Source organism: Coregonus clupeaformis, chromosome 26 (genome assembly GCF_020615455.1).
Source record: "Coregonus clupeaformis isolate EN_2021a chromosome 26, ASM2061545v1, whole genome shotgun sequence".
In the NCBI taxonomy this organism is placed as follows: domain Eukaryota; kingdom Metazoa; phylum Chordata; class Actinopteri; order Salmoniformes; family Salmonidae; genus Coregonus; species Coregonus clupeaformis.
Genome location: NC_059217.1, coordinates 11135027 through 11150795, shown reverse-complemented (window position 1 = coordinate 11150795; position 15769 = coordinate 11135027). Strand labels below are relative to the sequence as shown.

General features: G+C 43.9%; 1 protein-coding gene across 1 annotated transcript in view; it reads right to left on the bottom strand.

Annotated features, from left to right (window-relative positions):
* The window catches only part of LOC123481951 (collagen alpha-1(XXIV) chain), a 165405-nt gene that overhangs the window by 53533 nt on the left and 96103 nt on the right, over positions 1-15769 (bottom strand). Inside the window, exons 6-7 of the mRNA XM_045207737.1 lie at positions 1790-1843; positions 936-989 (exon numbers count right to left, since the gene is read on the bottom strand). Of these exons, the coding sequence (XP_045063672.1) occupies positions 936-989; positions 1790-1843 (108 nt within the window). The remainder of the gene's footprint in view (positions 1-935; positions 990-1789; positions 1844-15769) is intronic.

Below are 15769 nucleotides of genomic sequence, written 5' to 3'. Positions count from 1 at the left end.
AGACCTGGGTACAAATGCTATTTGAAATCTTTCAAATACATTGAGCATTTGCTTTAGCCTGCCTGGAGTTTTCTATTGGTTCCATGCAACAGGCAAGCTCAATCAAGCACAGCTGATGTATTTGAAGTGATAGTATTTGAACCCAGGTCTGAGGGACAGACAGAGGAGGGCTAGGGGCTAAAGGTAGCAGTCCACAGCCAGCAAGTGGAGACATATAAGGACTCTCATCTCTGAGGCTAAACTGAGCAGAGTTGTGCGAGCTGATGTATGAATTCGTCCTTCTCCTCATTATGCCATTTTCTCATTTGAAGAGGCAGCGGATGGTGTGGCTGTCATCGGGGGCCATAACCTCCCTCAGAGTGCCTTTACTCTTTAAGATGACCCTTGACCGTGCTTCTCAGATTCAAGCAAGGAGTCCGGGAGCCCGGCCGCAGACAGGTCCCGGGGCGACGCCACCTCCTCAGGCGGCCTGGCGGTGTGTGTGTGCATGTGTGCGTGCGTGTGTGCATGTTTATCTGTGTGTGTGTTTCCAGCCCAACGGGGCGAGAGCAGGGTGGGCTGAGATGGTTTAGGACTAGGAGCTCCCCGGCCCCTGTCTGAGAGACAGACCCTCTCTGTGAATGTGTAACATTATCCTGATTCCTGACCACAGCCAGGGACCACTGGAGGCCTCTGCTTAAGGTGTGGGTAACACTTATGAAGCTTATACAGTGGGAACATCATGTGTTTAAGTGAGCAGAAATAGCTCCGATTCAGAACAGAAGCTCATACAGTGAACTCATAAACTGACACTCTGATATTCTAATTGAATCAGGACCAGTTCTCATCATTCATGTCTTCAAAGAGCCAATGGCATGACAGTTGCTTTAGATAATATGCTAATGTCACAGCCAGAGGTTAAAAAAGCCGCTACGTTATAACCATTAAACTCTTACCGTTGGACCTGCAAACCCGTCAGGACCTAGAAGACCTTGTGGACCTCTGTCGCCCTGGAAACAAATGGAGAAAACCATAACAACATTAGACTATATCAAATAAGTTATTAACAAGTCCATTTTTATAAAAGAACACTTGCCAAGCAAATCAACTGTAACTATTAAGAAATATCAGATAAGGATAAGAAGGCAGACTAAATGAGATGAAACAAGACGCTGCAGCGGGCAATTGTTAGAGCACAGGCCAACAGAAATAGCACTGACTGATAATAGGTAGCAACTGTGCCAAAGCTTTACAGAGAGAGTAGATATCGGAGTAGTACAGGATATGATTAGAGATGAAGAGAATGATACAAGGAAGTTGGCATGAACTGAGAGAGTGAGAGAGAGAGAGGAGGGGAGAGGAGAGGAGGAAGTACCGGTCAGAAAGAAGTGTTAGAAAACCTCTAAACGTGTAGCTGTGGAGTAAATGAAAAAGGGAATGGATGTTGCTAAAGTGACGCTGGAAGATATGGGGCCAGAGTGGTTGAGGAAAGTATTCATTTTTGAAGGGGAGAATAAGGAGAGGCGAGGGATTGAGAGTTAGAGCAGGAGATGAAACGCTGACAGAGCACCAGTAGCGAGGGATTGAGAGTTAGAGCAGGAGATGAAACGCAGACAGAGCACCAGTAGCGAGAGATTGAGGGACAGTTAGATGTTGAGAGGAGAGAGAGAGAGAGAGAGAGAGAGAGAGAGAGAGAGAGAGAGAGAGAGAGAGAGAGAGAGGGAGAGAGAGAGAGAGAGAGAGAGAGAGAGAGAGCCATGCTGTCTGTCTGCCTGCTGGCCAGACCAGTCTAGGTCAGATCATTCTTTACCTTGTCTCCTGGCGGGGCCTGACCTGGGGACAGTCCTGGATCGCCCTTGGAGCCCTGACAGTGACACAGAGAGTCAGGGTCAGAACTTATTTATAGTGGCCAGAACCCTCCACGATCAAAAATAATCTCTGCTACTCTTTACTGTGGCGAAGTTCGCCACCCGATTCAACAGTACCGTCTTTTCCAATAACGACAAAGTGATAGGCTCCTTCACACAGGGTAAGACTTCCGAACAAACGTAACTCCTCAGTGAGGGGTGATGTGTAGGGTGATGTGAGTATGATTTACAGACACCACTTCTTATCTCCTTTATGACTGAGTGATCTGTGCTGTTCATCTGTGACTTAAGGTTGTCATGGCTTTCTGCAAAGCGTCTCTCAAGTCTCAGCCAATGACTGGAGATTGACAACTGTGATTGATGGGGACGGGTCCTAAGCTTCTCTTTCAGCCCATACCTGGCATTCTGAATAGATGTGGGTTGAGTTACAAAGCCACCCCAGAGCTGAGGAGATACAGACAGTGGAAACGTATACACACTAACAAAGGGACAAAATGCTACAAAAGGATGACTGCATTGTAGACACCTACTTTTCCCTTTTTAACCATAACATGTCATAGTAATTAAAGTTTATTCTATATCCTCCCCTCAGTGAAAGTCAAAACATTCCCCAAGCCATTGAGTACTCTTACTTCAGTACACCTAAACATTACATTTTCGGGACCTGAGACAAATTTAAAGCTAGTGTTTTATTTACTCTGTTAACAGAAGTGTATGTTTAGACTCTGGGTCGTCCTGTCTGGTCATGGAATGCTCTGCCTGAGTACAGGTGACACCTCAGAGGCCTATACTACAGTACCTGTTCATCACTACTGATTACCTGCTCTCAACAGGTATTTCTCTCCGGGGGGTTGAGCATTACATTTTACAGGTTTTGACTGACGGCCATTCAAGCATTCAGCTGCTAAGGGTGTGTGTGTGGGTGTGTGTGTGTGTGTGTTGTACCACAGTAGAAGTTACTGGCAGTGAAACCTTGAGGTCTTCTCTTCTCTTCTCTGTTTGCAAAATGTCAACAGTGCATGGCGTTCATTTAAAGCCTCTATCAGATCCCAGTAGCCCATTGTCATAACATTTCATGCTGCGCTCAAACAACCGTCAGCTGAGGCTTTTCAGCTTTCAGCACATCAACCAGGGACCTCAGACAGACACAGGTCTTCTTGTTTTTCATTTTCTCATCCCCCTGTTTCTTCCCTTCATCCCTTAGACTTCACAACACAATTTACAAACGAAGACAAAGAGTTCCTCTCTCTCCGACCCCCGCCTCCAGTGTGGGTCTGAGGATGAGTCATTGCAGTGTGTGTGGTGTTAGCTATAGTGATTTAAAAGTGATTCAAAAGAACCCAATGGGGAAGCATCGAGGGCCATCGCTGGCCTCCCATGGTGTCCACAACAGGGTCAAAGGGCATACCAGAACACATCCATCGATGTCCGAGCCCTCTTTCTGACAAATCAGAGAGGAAAACATGACGTTGCTGTCTCTATGCGTGTGGTCAGGAAGCCCTTACGGAAAAACCACATGAATTTCACGTGATCCACATGTGATAACATGTGACAACATGTGAGCACGTGAAAACGTGATCTCATGTGAAATAAATGTGACAACATGGGGATGCAAAGTTTCAACATGTGCTAACATGAAACTACACGTGACAACATGTGAGCACGTGAAAACATGATCTTGTTGAGCTCAGGTGCATCCTGTTTCCATTGATCATCCTTGAGATGTTTCTACAACTTGATTGGAGTCCACCTGTGGTAAATTCAATTGATTGGACATGATTTGGAAAGATATAAGGTCCCATAGTTGACAGTGCATGTCAGAGCAAGAACCAAGCCATGAGGTTGAAGGAATGAACCGTAGAGCTCCGAGACAGGATTGTGTCGAGGCACAGATCTGGGGAAGGGTAGCACTTTAGCTAGCCAGTAACTCATCCAGTATATGTTGACGTCATTTCAAAGGTTTCCTTTTTGGACTGAAGCTGTAGAGATCGGTATGACATAGCAGTTCTGTAGCCAAATATTCATCAATTATTATTTTTTAAGCATTAAATAACCTGGTATGATGGTGCATTGATAAGTTATACAGTTTAAAGCTGTTATTTTTGTGTTTTTGCCCAAAGCATCCCGAGAGCGTTAACTTCAAGTGTCCCTGAGCACTGCTACTTTTTCGGTGGTGTAATCGCACAATTATTGACTTGATTCTGGGCAACTTTTAGCAGTAAAGTACATCTCTGCAGTTAGCAAAAGAGTGCCATCTGTGCTGCTATTTTAGTTGTCAATTGATCTGACTGTTCTCCCATCATTGATATCATTTACTGATTTTTGCAATTTGGAGGTTTTCTGTATAGTTGTCTAATGTTAATGCGGCATATTATTATTCTTTAATGTTACTCCTGAATCACTATGATAAATATTTTAACAAAGCTGAGATTCACTTTGAACTCCAAAGTGTAAGAATAAAGGTGAAATCAGATATTAACACAGGCGTGGTGGCGTAGAAGAAAAATCGGAATGCCATGAACCAAGAGGTTGTGAGTTAAAATGTTGAATAATAATTACTGTATACATTGTATAAATAAACATATGCAATGTAGTCATGTATGTCAAATATGTAAGTTGAAAACACTATGTTAAAAGCACAGTGTGGATCATTACGACTCATTTTTGTTTTCACATGTGTAGTGTTCCAAAACAACATATTTTCACATGTAATGTTCCAAAACAACATATTTTCACATGTGAAATGTCACATATGAAGTGGTGTTCCAATCATGTGATTTTGTGAAGTACTATTTTCTGTCCAACAATGCACAAACAACAACTGAAACCTACACTTACCCACTTAAAGAAAGACAATTTTTACATCAGAATGATAGTGGAATTGACAAGGGGCAGCATAATGAAATGGTATAATGTTTTTGTTTACAATCCCACATTGAGAATGGGTAGGATTTGAATTGGAGCTTTCCCACCAACTAGAGGGGTATCTGGTGCCAACTACTAACCAACTCTCACCACAGACAAGGTTAGGTTAACGACCTGGCCACAGCCACCACACCACAGCCGTCAGCACAGCCCACAGCCCACATCCCTGTCACAGAGCTAGGTGAGTCTGAAAAACTCCAGCTGTTTATATGGTTTATATGACGACTTGTGATACAGATGAGAAAGGTGACGAGCCCAGCCTACCCCACTGCAACGTATCCATCCACATTGATGGAGGTCTTGAACGTCACACTAGAATAGCAATTTAAGCTATTAAAGTAATTAAATTGCAAATAAATAAGGAAATTATCTTAATTACCACATGTAAAACATTAAATGAGTCTCCCTTTCCCGTCTCTATATTCCCACGGGAATAGAACAAGCACAATACAATTCCCATATGAGGCAAACCAACAGCAATAAACCCCTAACCATCAGGATCACAGAGGTTTAGGAAAGGCTGCCTGGGAAGCAGGTGTGTTCTTCCACTTATACAGTTATACAATATTCTTGGAAAAAGATGTCACAACTGTAATTGTCAGGTAAAGAACATACGTAACAATCACATACCCCGTACATGAAACAGTAAATCCTTTATGGCCGGCGCCAGCATGAATCAGTTGGACGGTCCTTTGATATCCATAGGTGGGCACGTTTTTTCACAGGACCGCCTATATGTGCACGCGCTTGCCCATTCACACTTTTTTTTAATGGGTGTTATAGTAAAGACCATAAGCAGCTCGTGAGTTTCAAGTTTGGGAAGCTTACAATTTATCCTACCATTTCTACCTATCTGAGTGAAAGTTATTATTATTTTTATATGCACATTTCCGTGGAATAGTTTCATTTCAATAATTATGTTTTCATTTCTCTAAATCATTGTCACGTGGTTAATCATAAAATCTGAATTAAAATGATAAACATCTGAAAGTTAAAATTCAACTTAGGTGAGAGCACCAGCCTCTGCCATATGGACACATTGATACACTGTGATCCATTGGCGGCTAAAGAAATGAGCGCATATAACCTATGGGCCAATGCAGCAGTAAGCCTATAACTTCCATCGTTAACTAAGTAAAACAGTACAAAATAATAAATAACAGTAGAAAATATCCTGATGAAAATTCTTGTTCTTTCAATCACATTCATCTCTCTACTTGGCCCAAAGCTGTTGCTAGCGAACTTGCAACATTGTATCAACTAGCCTATTCCGGGCCCTCAGTTTCCCACGCCAGACAGCTGTTTTTTATGACATTTCCACTGGATACATGGGATCATCGGATCATGATAGTTTGCTATTTCACACAGCTTGGTGATTATCGAGGCCGGGAGTGTTGGAAATATTTTTCAAATACTGAGGAACTATCATTTGCAATGGATGTTAAAAAAACAGACTTTGTTTAGAATGTGAGGTGAAGAGAAAAGTACTGAGAAGCTTAGTTTATTAGTTGTGGATGTGGTGAGTTAAGACAATCAGAAATCAGACATTTTGCCAAATTGGCACTTTCAGAGGAGGAACTTCTTGATGCAATGAAAGCCTTTAAGTCTGGGAAAACTCCAGGGCTGGATGGCACACCAGTTGAGGTATACCAAACCTTTTTTGATATACTCAGAGGACTGTTATTAGCATGTTTTAACCACTCCTATAAAAAGGGTACATTATCAGATACTCAACAGGAAGGTCTGATTTCTGAAACAGGACCCAAGTGGTAAATTGGAGGCCCCTTACACTTCAGTGTTGTGATGTAAAAATTATATCAAAATGCATAGTGCATAGCATTAAAAAGGTAATGTCGGATATTTTTCATCCCTATCAGACAGGTGTTTTACATGGACGACACATTGGAGATAATATAAGACAAGTACTGGAAACAATAGAACACTATTAAAAATCTGGGAAACCAGGGCTGGTATTCATAGCTGACTTTGAAAAGGCTTTTGATAAAGTACGACTGGAATTTATATATAAATGCCTGGAATATTTCAATTTTGGAGAATCTCTTATACAATGGGTTAAAGTTATGTATAGTAACCCTAGGTGTAAAATAGTAAATAATGGCTACTTCTTAGAAGGTATAAAACTGTTGAGGAGTAAAACAAGGTTGTCCACTATCGGCATATCTATTTATTATGGCCATCGAAATGTTAGCAATTAAAATCAGATCCAACAATAAATAAATAAAATATCATGGTTAAACTCAAATATACTAATTGAGATATAAACTGGTATAATCTTTGTAAATTATATCATAAATAGGACTGGTGGAGTTATGTCACACATTCGGCTAACAAAAATATATTGAAATGTCTGCTGTACCCAAAATTACAACCAACTAATTGCAGCATTACCGCAAAATGGAAGAGGCGAGTGGAAGGGGACGGAACTTGTCTGTCGGCCCTGCATTAAATACTAACATTGGTTAAAGAAAATTGTGAACCAGTTTCATTTAAAGACCAAAAAATGGACAGCTGTGTCATATGGATTGCAAAATAGTTGGGAAGAGATTTTCGATGTACCGATTTCATGGCACATGGTTTATGAACTGATACACAAAACGATGCCGTATTCAAAACTTAGTTTTTCTATTTAAATTATTATACAAAATTCTTGCAACCAATAGTATGTTATATATATATATATATATATATATATATATATATATATATATATATATATATATATATATATATATATATCACATGCCCCTGATGTGGCAAACCATGTGGGTCTCGCGTTGGCCTGCACAGCCACATGCAATGGTATAAACGCAACATATAACTTCAATTGGGAGCAACGTCATCATCGACATCGAAGGACCGCCATAGGTAAGTGTGTGTGCTCTTAGCCGCTGATATAATATATGCATGAGCATAACCCTCAGGCTGCTTACTACCCAACCCTCTGGCTGCTTACTACCCAACCCTCAGGCTGCTTACTACCCAACCCTCAGGCTGCTTACTACCCAACCCTCAGGCTGCTTACTACCCAACCCTCAGGCTGCTTACTACCCAACCCTCAGGCTGCTTACTACCCAACCCTCAGGCTGCTTACTACCCAACCCTCAGGCTGCTTACTACCCAACCCTCAGGCTGCTTACTACCCAACCCTCAGGCTGCTTATTACCCAACCCTCAGGCTGCTTACTACCCAACCCTCTGGCTGCTTACTACCCAACCCTCAGGCTGCTTACTACCCAACCCTCAGGCTGCTTACTACCCAACCCTCAGGCTGCTTACTACCCAACCCCCCAACCCTCAGGCTGCTTACTACCCAACCCTCTGGCTGCTTACTACCCAACCCTCTGGCTGCTTACTACCCAACCCTCAGGCTGCTTACTACCCAACCCTCAGGCTGCTTACTACCCAACCCTCAGGCTGCTTACTACCCAACCCTCTGGCTGCTTACTACCCAACCCTCAGGCTGCTTACTACCCAACCCTCAGGCTGCTTACTACCCAACCCTCAGGCTGCTTACTACCCAACCCTCAGGATGAGTTCAGGGTACCCTTGCCACTCAGGAGAGAAGTCTAGTCTAGACTAAATTCTCATTAGGCTGATGATTACTTGGCTTCAGGCGTACATTTTCTGTGGCCTCATCATGTCTGAACACACTATAGAAACACCGTCTGTCTCTCTTTGTGCATTGTCACTATGGCGCCCCAAGGCAGTGTGGGCGTTTGCTCTGTCATCTTCTTATCCTCCTTCAACTTCAAACCCCTATAGGAGTCCCTCCCTCTTAAACCCTGATTTAATGTACACTAATGAGGGGTAAACTTAAAAACCCTAACATACAATCGCAGTGCCCACAACCCACATCACTGCTTATCATCATCGCTCGCACTGCAAGTTATGGGGGTATGAAACTGGAGCAATATGAAATATGGTATGAAATTTGGCAAGTGTTTGAGGAGTCTCCAGTATAATCACATACTGTATGTTTCAGAACATATGGGGTGTATGATCTGATCTGGTGCGCCCCAATGTTGCTGTTTCTATTGAAATGTCTGTAAGATCTCCGTTTCATAATATTCTCTGTCAGAATCACAACAACTCTACCACTTTTCAGGAAAGAGCTTTTGGAGCACTTTGAATTTAGTGTAGACAGGGAATGTTTTACGGTAAGTCTTCTTAAACATATCAACGTCTTACATATGCAGTCAATTCTCCACATGAACTTTGATTTTAAAATATGGAAACTGCCCTGAAGGCACATATCTACAATCAGAGGGTTTAGAATTGGTAGTACATTAGTTATTAACAGAGCCTGTACATCAAGATACCATCACCAAAACATAAACATCTGAAAATATTGCCGATGTCAGCCTTTAATGCAATGCTATTACTGCTATACCTGTTACTGTTAGAATTCATGTTATATTCCTGCTCATCTAAGCCTCATTTGGTATGAGTGAACTTGACCCAGTCGATTAGTGTTACTAAGGACGCACCAGTTCAGGACAGAGGTCAAGTCAACCCCTTGCCTTGAAAGTCAATATAGAGACTTCACATCACAACAAGCTGCATCTTGTACTTTAGGGAAAAACAAAACCGATCTAAATGCGTATCCTTCTCTTATCCTTCTCTTCCAAGAGGAAATTAATCAACACTCCTTCCTCCTCACCAACACCAGGTGTTTTTACATGCACCTATTTAACCACCTTCCCTTCCCTTCTCTTCTCTTCCGTCCCACCCCTCCCCCTTAACTGCCTACTCAATCAAATGGCAGACACAGGCATTTTCCCCTCATCCATCAACAAATAACAACCAATCAAAGGCCTCTGTCATGCCCAGGGGGCACTTTCCACCCAATAAAAACTCTGCTGCTGCTCTTCACCATGGCAATGGCTGGGAAAGAGTCTATCCCTTCCAAAGACGTTGATGATCTGAGCACCATAGAGATATACGTTTTATCACAATACTGAGCACCTACCACCCACTCTGTGGCAAAGTAATGTTGCTTACGATTCATTTAAAATGACAACCACAATGAAAAAATATTAAATGAAGTACTAATCCTCAGAAGTTAAACAAAAATCATAACCTTGACCCCAAGATTAGTTAGATACTAGTCTATCTAGACAGACTGGTTGCCTCCCACAATGTACCAATGTTCCAGCTTAACACGTCTGTATGTATACAACGTCAGTTTGGCATACACTGTTTAAATGAAGTGCTTTGTAACAGCAAAACTAGTGGAAACTGAGCTGCCAACAACTTGAAGGAGACGAAACCTCATCCTGAGATGTTTTGAAACATTACATGGTGTGTTGTAACACCATTTAATCAAGTGTTGTGTAACACCTTGCCAGGGACTGGGAGCACTAACGGAAAAGGTTGAAAACACTCGTTTGATGTTTAGAGTTCTGTTTAGTGCAGAATAAGATACCTTCTCTTTTGGAGTCGTTTCCTCTCTCTATAGCTGCTAAACACTATTATGGTGTTTCAAATCCTGTCTAGTGCAAAATTAGATCACTTCTTCTGGATTACCTTAATGTTTAACATTGATTTACAGTACCAGTCAAAAGTTTGGATACACTTCTGTTAGTGTGGACACTATATAAATAATTACATTGAATATGTGTTGTACTTACCTGCAGTATAGTATGATTGCTATTCATGTGTGCATGGTTATTATTGGCATTGACCGTGACCTTTCCCCTTTGATGATGTCATCACCAAGAGTCAGATCTGTACAATGTGATTCTACCACAGGTTGAGTGGGCTGTATCATTCTGCTGTTTTTGTACCATTTGTACATGGCTGTACACCTTTTATTTATTGGGTTGAAAGTAAAGGAAAGTAATATTGAAATGCGTGTGGCCATTCCTTGTCAAGTTACTACATATTTTTGGCGACGAGGATAAAACTTTATCAACATGTACAGGGCGATGTACTAGCTAGCTAAGAAACAGTGGAGGTAGTCAGTTAGCTAGCTAGCTTAATGATCGAGGTGCCGCTGGACGGAAACGCCGACGAGGACAATCAGCAGCAAGCGAAAATCGCTAATGAGGATCAAGGACAAGTTGGCGTTATAATGGCAATGTTTGGGACTATCACTGAGTTTGTGGAAGAGAACGAGGACTGGACGGAATATGTGGAAAGGTTGGGACACTTTTTCTTGGCAAATGGAATCACAGATGAGGCTAAACAGCGCTCTATTCTCTTGAGTATGTGTGGGGCTAAAACCTACAAGCTAATGAGGAATTTGGCTCCACCACAGAGACCGGGAGAAATTCCTGTTGGGGATCTAGTTGCTATAGTTCAGACTCACCACAAACCAAAGCCTTCAGCGATTGTCCAGAGGATCAGGTTTAACTGCCATTTTCAGAAAAACTGGTCAGTCTGTTGCTAACTTTGTTGCTGAATTACGTGAACTCTCTGAACATTGTGAGTTTGGGGCTATGTTAGAGGACATGCTCCGTGACGGATTAGTCTGTGGCATTAATGAGAACAGCATACAGTGCCGGTTGCTGGGGGAAGCCACACTGACTTTCAAGAGAGCATTGGAACTATCTCAAGGGATGGAGATGGCCGCTAGTAATGTGAAAAATATTCAAAAGGCCAACAGTGGAAGTTGAGCAGTGCATCAGGTGACAAGAGGTGGCAGGGAAAAGGGGAAAAGCAGTGGAATGTTTCAGATGTGGAGGAACACATTATGCTAACAACTGTAAGTTCATGGATACTGTCTGTCACAATTGCAACAAAAGGGGACATTTAGCTAAAAAATGCAGGGGTCCTAGGAGCAAGCCAGAGGGTGGGCGGACTGGGCTGGGCAAGTTCACAGCACCAAAGCCTCAGTCAGCAGCGCACCACCTAGAGAACACAGAGGAGGAGGAAGAGCATTGTTCCTACAACATGTTTAATGTGTGTGAGCCGCTCGCAGAGCCTATCTATGCTACAGTGGAGGTAGATGGAAAGCAGATGAGGATGGAGGTTGACACGGGGGCCTCTGCCTCTGTCATAAGTGAGGATACCTACAAACAAATGTGGGGCTCAAAACAGGCTTCTGCACTCACACCGGCAGGGATCAGACTGTGTACGAACACCGGGGAGACCATACCATTGCTGGGGGCTCTAGAGGTGGACATTGCATACAACAGCCAGGAAGCGAGAGCATGGCTCCTGGTGGTGAAAGGGAATGGGCCTAGTTTACTAGGGCGTGACTGGCTAAACAAAATACAACTGAACTGGGGGGAGATAAAACACACCAGAGTGACTGAGGATGTCATTCAAAAGTACCCAGAGATTTTCAAAGATGAACTGGGCACACTGCAGCGCACTGCAGTTAAGCTGTTCGTGGATCCACAGGCCGAGCCTTGCTTTTTCAAGCCCAGGACAGTACCTTACTCCATGAAAAAGAAAGTGGAAGATGAGTTGGAGCGGCTGCAGGAAACAAAAATCATTACCCCCATTCAGTTCTCCCGCTGGGCAGCTCCAATCGTTCCCGTTCTGAAAAGTGACGGCACGGTGCGTATATGTGGGGACTACAAACTCACCATCAACAGGGCCTCTAAGCCAGACGCTTACCCACTGCCGCGGGTGGAGGACCTGTTCGCGACACTGGCAGGAGGCAAGACATTCTCAAAGCTTGACATGAGTCACGCCTACCAACAGCTCCTCCTGGACGAGGACTCAAAAGAGTCAACACGCACAAAGGCTTGTTCAGGTACAACCGCTTGGTTTTCGGAGTGGCGTCCAGCCCAGCCATTTTCCAGAGGACAATGGACAATCTGCTGCAGGGGATCCCTCATGTAGCAGTGTACTTGGATGACATCCTGGTTACAGGGGAGACGGAGGAGGAGCACCTCCACCATCTGGACCAGGTGTTAAAGAGATTCTCTGAGGCAGGGCTGCGCCAGAAGCATAGCAAGAGCACATTCCAAGCACAGAGTGTGACATACCTAGGTCACAAGATCACAGCGCAGGGTCTGTGTCCTGTGGAGGACAAAGTCAGGGCAATCAAGGATGCTCCAAACGCCAAGAATATGTCCGAGCTCAGGTCGTTCCTGGGCATGGTGAACTACTATGGTAAGTTCCTCCCTGAGCTGTCAACAGTGTTGGCTCCACTTTATCAGCTGCTCCACAAAGACTGTAAATGGAAGTGGGGGCCAGCACAAGAGAAAGCTTTCAAGGAAGTGAAAGCACTACTACAATCAGCACAACTTCTGGTTCATTTTGACCAAGACAAAGAGATCATCCTGTCATGTGACGCCTCGCCCTATGGCGTCGGGCAGTACTCTCTCATCAGATGGAGGACGGGTCAGAGAAACCCATTGGATTCGCATCACGTACGCTGACGAGTGCTGAGAAGGGTTATTCACAGTTAGACAAGGAAGGTCTGGCCATAGTCTTTGCTGTGAAACGCTTCCATCAGTACCTCTACGGTCGTCATTTCACCATATGCACTGACCACAAACCACTGATGAGCCTTTTCAGTGAATCAAGATGCATTCCTCCTATGGCTTCAGCAAGGATACAGCACTGGGCCGTCACACTGTCAGCTTACCAGTACACTATAGTGTATAGAGCGGGGAAGGACAATGCAAACGCAGACGCGCTCAGCCGTCTCCCGCTACCAGAGATGCACGCCACAACTGTGGTGCCTCCCGAGACAATTTTCCTAATGGAGAGATTGTCAAACTCACCTGTGAATGCCAAACGGATCTAACAGTGGACAGACCGGGATCCTATCCTGTCCCAAGTGAAAAGATTCCTTACGCAGGGTTGGCCTCCTGTCATAGAGGATGATGGAAGAAGACCTTATGCAAAGCGCAAAACTGAGCTGAGTGTGCAGGATGGCTGCATACTCTGGGGGTCCAGAGTGGTTGTTCCACCCCCTGGCCGTGCACAAGTCATGGATGAGGTCCATGAGGCTCACCCGGGTGCCTCCCAGATGAAAAGTTTAGCCAGATCTTACATCTGGTGGCCTAACATGGATCAGGACGTAGAAAACAAAGTTAAATCATGTTCTGAGTGTCAGAGTAACCAGAAGATGGCGCCGCCCGCGCCACTACATCTGTGGGAGTGGCCTGACCGCCCATGGTCCAGGCTGCACATAGACTTTGCAGGCCCTTTCATGGGTCACATGTTCCTTGTCATGGTGGACGCGCACTCAAAGTGGCTGGAGAGCACATCATGAGCAACATCACAGCGACCACAACCATCGAAAAGCTTCGGCAGGTGTTTGCAACCCATGGTCTGCCTGACTCTATTGTGTCCGACAACACAACAGCATTTACCTGAGACTTGTTCCAAGAATTAATGTGGAGAAACGGCATTCGCCATGTCCGCAGCGCTCCGTTTCACCCGGCCTCAAATGGCTTAGCGGAGCGGGCTGTGCAGACACTGAAAGAGGGGCTCAAAAGGATGACTGGGGGAACCATCACAACTAAGCTCTCTCGGTTCTTGTTCCAGTACCGCATCACGCCACAAACAACAACAGGACAGGCTCCAGCGGAGATGTTAATGGGCAGAAAGCCAAAAGCTCACCTGGATCTACTGCGTCCGGACATCATAGCACGAGTGGAATGGAAGCAGGAGAAACAAAAACAGAGACAAGACCACCACGCGAGGGAGAGACAGTTAAAACCCAATGACACTGTCTACATCCGCAACTTCACAAGCAGCCAACGCTGGTTGCCAGGTATCATTCTGAGTCAGAGTGGTCCCGTCTCCTTTGTGGTCAAACTGACTGATGGTCGAGTCACCAGGACCACCTCCGCCTGCGCTATGACAAAGACAAGACCATGTTTTCAGACGGAACAGCTGTGGGTGGTAGTATACAAGTTGAAACCCCACAGGAAACAGTATCGGAGGAACAGGGGCATTCAGTGGTTCCAGCAGAGGGTGATGGACATTCTCTCACAAACACCCAACCCGCTCCTGTGTCCTCAGACCCAGCTCCACTGGGACACACCTTACCTGTGTCTCATGGCACACCAGGAGTACTGCACAGATCACAGCGTAGTCACAAGCCTCCTGAAAGACTAACTCTGTAGTTGAGACTGAGAGACTCGTGGTGTTAGTGTTTGTTTGGAGCAGCAGACCTAGTTGAAAAGAAATAAGGACTGTCATTTTTTTGTTTTGTTTACATTTACAGTAACACCAGCAGAAGTTCTACAGTGTTGTGTAGTAAAGAAAAGAAAACACTGATGTGGTTTACATGTTAACCTTATGTTTTCCTTACAGGGGGGATTTAAATTGAGGGGGGAGAAGTGTTATAGTGTGGACACTATATAAATAATTACATTGAATATGTGTTGTACTTACCTGCAGTATAGTATGATTGCTATTCATGTGTGCATGGTTATTATAGGCATTGACCGTGACCTTTCCCCTTTGATGATGTCATCACCAAGAGTCAGATCTGTACAATGTGATTCTACCACAGGTTTAGTGGGCTGTATCGTTCTGCTGTTTTTGTACCGTTTGTACATGGCTGTACACCTTTTATTTATTGGGTTGAAAGTAAAAGAAAGTAACATTGAAATGTGTGTGGCCATTCCTTGTCAAGTTACTACAACCTCTAAAAACAGAGCCACGTGGCAAGATAGGAAGTGCAAGGAGATTAAAACCAGACTTCCAATGAGTTCAATCACTCAATTTTCTCTATGTTTATCCTCATAAAAGTTAGTTACATTTTGAGCAACATAATAAGTTGTATTTTTGTTGTGGGCTAACTGAAATTAACTAATCATTGAAACAACTTACATTCATTTTCATGAAGTATACATGTTTGTTTTTATGGCAGTATTGTTGAGTGTGTAATATTCCAATGAATTTCCAATGAAATGTACCATATTGCTGCCCCAGCAGTCAGGGATGAAATTACAGCTTCTGCCTGTCCCCGCCTTTACAAGCACCAAAACCTCCCCCAAAGTTTTTTTTTTTTTACAACACTTTCTTGAAAATACCAATATTCAGATTGAAGAACCACTT